The sequence below is a fragment of the Dipodomys ordii genome, unplaced genomic scaffold, assembly GCF_000151885.1.
Source record: "Dipodomys ordii isolate 6190 unplaced genomic scaffold, Dord_2.0 Scaffold55, whole genome shotgun sequence".
Classification (NCBI taxonomy): domain Eukaryota; kingdom Metazoa; phylum Chordata; class Mammalia; order Rodentia; family Heteromyidae; genus Dipodomys; species Dipodomys ordii.
Window position 1 is genome coordinate 6,137,413 of NW_012267271.1, and position 7,771 is coordinate 6,145,183.

Sequence of the window (7,771 nt, forward strand, 5' to 3'; positions counted from 1 at the left end):
GACACCGCACCCCCTGCACCCCCCACCCCGGGACCCCGCACCCCCTGCACCCCCCACCCTGGGACCCGGGTGAAGTGGGGCGCACGGCGCCTGCGAACATAAAACGAATCGCTCTCAGCCCGGGGCCTCCTCGTGTGGTTTTCTTTTTGCTTCGGCCAGGAGGGGCTCTGGCTGGGAGACAGGAGGCCGCCCTAGGGACCCAGGAGCCCCCCGGGGTGCTAGCTGCTGGGTCCCCGCCCATGGGCTCTGTGGTGTGGACCAAAGCGCCTGGTTACTGTGCAATACAAATGTGGTACGAGGCCTCGCCCCCCCCCCACACACACACATAGCACACGGGGAACTAATGGGAATTAATGTGCCACACAGCCCTAGGCAGTACCAAGAGCTACGGGCTCTAACTGCTTGTAAGTAAATGCTCATTGCAAGTCTTAAGGGTAGTATTTAACGTGAGGTGCTGGCAGCCCACACCTAGAATCCTAGTTGCCCAGGAGGCTGGGATCTCGAGGATCAAAGTGTAAAGCCGGTCAGGACAGGAAAAAAAAATCCCCTGGACCCCATCTCCATCATCAGCAACAAAAAGCCAGGCTCAGTGGCATGGCTCCTGGGGTGCTTTCCCCCTCTTTCTGGCCTCCCCTTTGAAAGCTGCCGCCCAGAGCCTGCCTCTGCACACGGTTCCCTGGTCCTGGGGTGCAGTGGGACACAGGCACCGCCCTCTGAACCCCCTTTCTCTCATCTGGACCGTGAGGGAAGCGATCAGACAGGTAAAGGAAGCCCAGGAAAGAAGACCAGATGTCACCTGACTGCCAAGTGACTGGTTGAAGTCTTTTTGTGGGGGAGATGAGGACTGGAATTTCAATTCGGGGTCTCAGGCTCTCCCTTGGAGTTTGGCTAAAGAAGAGCTGTCTGCCACTCTTTTTTGGGTGGTAAATTGGAGATAAGAGTCCTAAATCTGGATTTCACTTTGTCCTCCGATCTCAGCCTCCAATGCGTGGTTGGGACTGCAGAGGAGAGCCAACCGCCTGTCCTGGCGTATACAAAACCTTCCCCGGGGCTCTCCCTCTTTCAAAACTGGTTTCCTTTCAGCCTGGGCGCTGCGTATTTTCTTTGGTAAAGAGTCGGGCATAAATATTTTGGGCTTTTCAGAACATCCTGTCTCTGTTGCAACTATCCCTCTGTCCTTGGTGTGTGCAGCAGACAGAGGACACACAACTGGACGGGCGTGGCTTATACCTATAAAACTTTATTGGTGGAAGCTTAGGTTTCAAGTTCATAGTCATTTTCACACTCATTGATTCCCTCCTCCCGGGTCCCCCCCCCCCAGTCCTTTACAAGCTAAAAGCCCTCCCCCCCCCACCTCCTGTGAGGAATTCCAGGCTGGGTGGAAGAGAGGAGGCGGGGCTTCCCAGGTTCTCCAAGCCCCATTGGTCCAGGACCCACCCACCAGAGAGAACTGCTAAGGCTCAACAACCCTCCTTGTGTAACCCTAGGGGTCAGGGGTCAGATCGTGAGCCCTGCTTTCTGCTGGGCTGTTAATTTTTTTCCCCAGATTTTGCAGCCCAAGACAAGAGATACTATTAGCCCTGGGTGGGAAAAGAGCAGATGTTCCCCCGCCCCCATCTAGCCCAGCCCAGCCTTTCAAGTTTGTAAAACTTACTGGCTGACTGTCTAGTGTCTTAGGAACTTGAGGTCATTTTACTCTCCCAGGAGCTCCCAAGGCAGGAAACAATGTCCCCAAGTCACAGACAAGGAGATAGAGGACTAGACCAGGCCCTCCTGCCCCGGGGACAGTACTGTAGCCCCCTGGTACCTGGGCAGCCCCATGGGAGAAGGAGAGAGGAGTGGAGAGCTGGGATCGAAGGAATAAACAACTAACGTGTCCCTAAAGTTCTGCCTGTCCCCAGCCTCCCCCTCCTCACCTTCCTCCCACCGCCTCCCAGTCTGGAGCTGTGACACACAGGCAGATGCCTCCACAGTGGCGCAAACTGGTGATGGACTAGGCTTGATGGGGCCCTGACCCACTGCCCTTCCCCACCCACGGGCATGGCCGCCTTCCAGGGGCCAGCTCTGAGAGGGGGTGTTGCCCACTTCTGCACTCTGCCAGAGGTCATTGGCCAGGGGCACAGACAGCTGCCCGGGCCCCGGGGCCACCTGGCTTCCAGAGAAGGGGAAAACAGCTCTGCGTCCGGGTCACTCATTAAACTCGCAGATACAGCGTTTCCCAGAACCGCTGCTGGACTCTGTGTTCTGGGTGGAGAGCGAGGTCATTCTGTGGAGGCCTGGACAGTGGCAAAGGAGTTCCTGGCCCTCACTATGACGTGCCATCAGGGACTGCACGCCCCCTTGGGTGGCCGAAGACGATAGTTCTGTGCCCAGGGGAGGCGTGGACGTCATAGGTCACTGTGAGACTCCATGAGATCAAGGTGGAGGTCGTAGGTCACGAGATTTGATGAGATCACAGTCACTGAGCTGGTCCCTGGGCGGTTCAGATGGAGTCCACTCTTCTTCCAGAAGCCCCTCTTTCCCCCCTCCAGTCAAGCTGTAATTGTAAGAAGCAATGTAAACACTTCTTTTTTTGGGGGGGGTCCGGTTGTGGGGCCTGAACTCTGGGCCTGGGCGCTGTCCCTCAGCTCTTCAGCTCAAGGCTAGCACTCTACCACTTGAGCCACAGCACCATTTCCCGCTTTTTTCTTTTTGCTTATGTAGTGCTGAGGAATCGAACCCAGGGCCTCATGCATGCAAGGCAAGTGCTCTACCACTGAGCCACCTTCCCAGCCCTAAGCACTGCTTTTGTGGGGCCTATAAATTCACACTCGTACCCAGCCCCCCCAACACACACACACACACACAAACACACACACAATCTACATCCTTGGATCTGAGCCGCTCCCTGCTGAAGTCACTTTACAATCACCTTGGACTCCAGGAAAGATGGGGTTCACTGACAAGCACCCCATGACAGAGTCAAAGGCCCCTCAGACCAACGTTGCCTTCACCTTCAAGATCATCCACCACCAAAGGCTGCAGCCCACCCACCAGGCTTGGGAGAGGAAGGAGGAAGACAAGCTGAAGCCAGCTGGGCCGCACCCGAGCCCTGAGGCCATTTTGATTAGTCCTACCTTTCACCCCCTTTCCAAAACTCTCCCTATTTGTCTCTATCCTAAAGAAGGCTTGAACATGTACCGCAGTGCTGTCTTTCCATGGCTGCCCCCCCCACTCTTGCTCTCACTCTGTTGTGGGGATTGAACTCTGGACCTGGGAGCTGTCCCTGAGCTCTTTTGCTCAAGGCTAGTGCTCTACCTGCCTAGAGTCACAACACCACTTCCAGTTTTCTGGTGGTTAATTGAAAGTAAGAAAGTAAGAGTCTCACGGACTTTCCTACCCACTCTGGCTTTGAACCACAATCCTCAGATCTAAGCCTCCTGAGTAGCTAGGTATACAGTGTGAGCCACTAATGCCCCGCTCACCACATCTCTATTTGGCACATCAGGGTGAGTAGCTGGACCTAATGTAGGACTTCGGGTTTGGAGTCTGAAAACCCAGTCTGGCAAGGAGGATCTGGCCCTGGGGCGTGGAGAGGGCTGGCGGGGAGGTCACCGGATGCCGGAGGAGGTTTGTGTTTCCCTCTGAAAGTAAGGACTCTCCACTTGAGTTCTTGATGTTGATTTCAGAATCATTTCTGGACCGGTCATAATGGTAAGAAAACGTGGCCCACCCAGCTTTAGTAAGTGAGCCGGCAGATGAAAAGCGCAAAGGCGGAGGCACGCTCTAGCAGAGTGTTCCGAGGGGGAGGCGTGGAGCTCGGGCCTCAGAGACTTTGATATGATAAAGGAGGGGCTTCTGACACCAAAGTGCTGCGGTGCTCTAAGCAGTGGTCTTTGCTCTAAATACTCCTAGAATCACACACTTTAGCTCTTGCACATTTTGGGCATTCCACCCAGGAAAGAATGCATCCTGCCATTAACACAGTTGCTTAATCATTAAGATAAGGAAGGCATCGCGCGGTCTTCTATTCTAGGACTCTAAATACTTTGTTTCTGAGTTGCCTTCCGCCAGCCTCATTTTCTCTGATCTACCCAGCCTCATTTCCTCCTAAAACAACTTTGGTCCCTTTATCTTTTTTTTTTTTTTTTTTGGTTTGGGCCTGAACTCTGGGCCTGGGCGCTGTCCCTCACTCTTCAGCTGTAGGCTAGCACTCTACCACTTGAGCCTCAGCGCCACTTCCTGCCTTTTCTGCTTATGAGGTGCTGAGGAATCGAACCCAGAGCATGATGCATGAAAGGCAAGCACTCTACCACTGAGCCACCTTCCCAACCCGTAGTCCCTTTATCTTAAAGGAAGTTAATGGGTGAAGATCAGTGTCCTCCTGTATTTGTTTTAAGCTGAGTTTTTGTATTCCTAGCTGTTGTTCACCACACTTCATTTTCCCTGTTCTGCCTCAGGAACACAGGCTAGGTATCCGCAGCCAGGAACAGCAGAGCCATGGCCAGCTAGGCTAAGAGGACCTCAGAGTGAAGGAAGGAGAGACCAGAGCTTGCCTCGTGCCCTTCTGTCCTGTGGGAGGACACATCTCTGCTATGTGGCAGCAAGCCGACTTGTGACAGGAGCTAATCTGATGGGGACAGGGAAGGGACAGGCTCATCTCTAAGGAACAGCAAGTGAGCAAACAAGAGCCTCATACGTACAGAATCAAACTCAGGGCTTCACGCATATATGCTAGGCAAGCACTCTATCACTAAGCCACATTCCCAGCCCACCAAAGCTTTTTTAAATGTCATTCCAGTCATTAGTATCTCTGTGTAGACATCTCTAAAACTGAGGGTGATTTCCCCAAAGTAACTACAGTCTCATTATTATTACACCTACAAAAATCAACAGTAGTTCCCTGCCTTTCATCAAGTGCCCTGTGAGGGTTCAAATTTTCAATTGTTCATAAATATACACATGAAAACCAAAACCAAAAACCAAATAACAACAACAAAAAGAAAACCCAGCCAAGTGTGGTAGCAATTTGCCTGTAATCTCAGCACTTCAAAGGTCAAAACAAGAGGATCACAAGTTTCAGGACAGTCTGAACCATATAATGAGGCCCTGTGTCAGAGAAACAAGAAGCAGAATTCAATGAAGTCTACTCAAGGTGGTTAATTATATCTTTAATGTCTCTTTTTATCCCAAAGCTTAGACCTGCATTTTTTTGTTGTAAAAATATTAAAATTTATTTTGACATATAATTATTCCAGGATTGTAAGCTTAATTCAGTTCCTGAAAGCCAGTCCATGTAACTCACCATATTTGTAGATTCAAGGCACAAACTGTGTAATTTTAATAAATGTAGAAATAGCACTTAATGGGGCTGGGAAGATGGCTCAGTGGTAGAGTGCTTGCCTTGCATGCATGAAGCTCTGGGTTCGATTCCTCAGTACCACATAAGCAGAAAAAGCTGGAAGTGGCGCTGTGGCTCAAGTGGTAGAGTACCAGTCTTGAGCAAAAGAAGCTCAGAGACAGGGCCTAGGCCCTGAGTACAAGGACTGGCAAAAAAAAAAAAGAAGCCCTAAAGTCTTCATTCATGCAATTCTACTAGAGTTAATCATTAGACTTCAAGGCTAATATATAAAGCCCCATGGCAAGAAACAGTTGGAAATGGAATTTAAAATGTCATTTGCAATAGCCCCCCAAAAAGTTAAGAAATAGGGATGTGGTTCAAGTGATAGAGGTCCAGCCTTGAGTGAAAAAAAACCCAAGTGACTGTACAAGGCCCCAAGTTCAAACCCCAGTACTAGCACACACACACACATACACACACACACACACAATTTAGCAACGCACTATATTACCAGCTCATACCCATAATACTAGCTACTCAGGAGGCTGAGGTTTGAGGATCACAGTTCAAAGCCAGGCTGAGAAAAAAGTTGGGTAAGATCCTTATCTCCAAATAACCACCAAAAAGCCAAAAATGGAGGTATGGCTCAAGTGGCAGAGTGCCAACCCTGAGGGAAAAAGCCAAGCAGGAGTGCAAGGCTCTGAGTTCAAGCCCCAGTACCAGCACAAACACGTGCATGCACGCGCGTGCACGCACGCACACACACACACATGTTAAAATATTCAGAAGTAAATTTGAAAGAAGAGAAGCAAGAGCTGTACACTGACAACTATAAAGCATTGCTCATACAATGTAGTAGTGATGTCTTTTGGCACTTCCATGGAAACTAAGGACTTATTACCACCATCAAAGATGTCCCAGCATGCCGGGTCTTTTCTGAATGGATGACCTGAGTCATTGCCTGAAAACAGGTCTCTGCCTGTCCACCCACCCAAGGCTTCCCAGCCATCTTAGGCTTGGTGCCTGTGGCTCACGCCTGTAATCCTAGCTACTCAGGAGGCTGAGATCTGAGGATCGCACTTCAATGCCAGCCTGGGCAGCAAAAGTCTGTGAGACTCTTATCTCCAACAAACCACCAGAAAACCATAAGTGGCGCTGTTGCTCAATTGGTACAACACTTGCTTTGAGCAAAACAGCTGTAAGGTGGCTCAGGGGTAGAGTGCTTGCCTTGCATGCATGAGGCCCTGGGTTTGATTCCTCAGCACCACAGAAGCAGAAAAGCTGGAAGTGGCACTGTGGCTCAAGTGGTAGAGCACTAGCCTTGATCTGAAGAGCTGAGGGACAGCACCCAGGCCCAGAGTTCAAGCCCCATGACCAACAACAACAACAAAAAAACAGCTCAGGGACAACGCATAGGTCCAGAGTTCAAGCCCCATGACAGAAAAAAACAAAAACAAAACCAAAAAAAACCCAGTCATCTTCGAGTCGGGTCTGGCAACAGCCATAGCTAACTCCCAAAGTGCTATCTCACATGACCAGTGTGTTCATGCTTGTGTCACAGACCCCAGGCCTTTTCCAGTCCAGCTACACCTGGAGGTGTCCACCCAGTGTGGTCCATTTGGAGCACTCATTGGCTGAAGAAAACTTAATTCCCAGCTCTTCCAGCTCTGCATCTTGCTTATCTATATAGGTTTGTGTGTGTGTGTGTATGTGTGTGTTTCCATTCCTGGGGCTTGAACTCTGGGCTTGGGTGGTGTCCCTGAGCTCCTTAGTGCTCTACCACTTGAGCCACAGTTCTTTCTGTACTTTTTCCAAACTATAATCCTCAGATCCCAGCCCCTTGAATAGCTAGGATTACAGGCATGAGCAACCTGTGCTGGCAAAAGTTATTCCTGCAGCAAGGAATAAGGGCCCAAGCACTCAAGAAACCTGGGACTGGAATCTCAGCTCCTTTCTTGGAGTCTGAGCAGAGGCAGAGGTCCAGCAACTGCACCCTAGTTCTGTGACACCACTTAATGAGCCGGGTGACCTTGAGAAAGACGCCCTGCCCCATGTGGTTACCACCTCTAAGTCAGGGGTGATAATAATAGCTATTTCCTACAGGGTAATCCGGAGATAGTATGCAAACTGACCAAAACTAGTCCTGCCACAGGGCTGGCGGGAAACGGGAGAAACCCTCGGGCTTCCACTGAAGCTGTGAACATTTATGGTTCTCTTCCCTCGCATCCGCTGGCACGCAAGGCTCAGAGCGGCCCGGAAGCCCGGGCTGTCCAGGGAGGGAGGGGGCTCGGAGCAGCCTTGAGGCCGGGAGGAGCCCTGTCCCGGGGCAGGAGGCTGCCTCGGGGCGCGCGCACGCGGTGACAGCGTGGAGGTGGAGGAGGGAGCCGGCGCCCGGATCCGCAGGACGGCTTCCCGGCGGCCGCACGGAGTCTGATCGCGGAGCAGGCGGCA

The 7,771-nt window shown here is 51.5% G+C and overlaps 1 protein-coding gene across 1 annotated transcript in view; it reads left to right on the top strand.

Moving 5' to 3' along the window:
* Positions 1 to 717, top strand: part of Hmcn2 (hemicentin 2) — a 131,659-nt gene extending 130,942 nt beyond the window's left edge. The window contains exon 85 of the mRNA XM_013021284.1: positions 643 to 717. Within this exon, the coding sequence (XP_012876738.1) occupies positions 643 to 717 (75 nt within the window). The remainder of the gene's footprint in view (positions 1 to 642) is intronic.
* Positions 718 to 7,771: the final 7,054 nt, after the last annotated feature.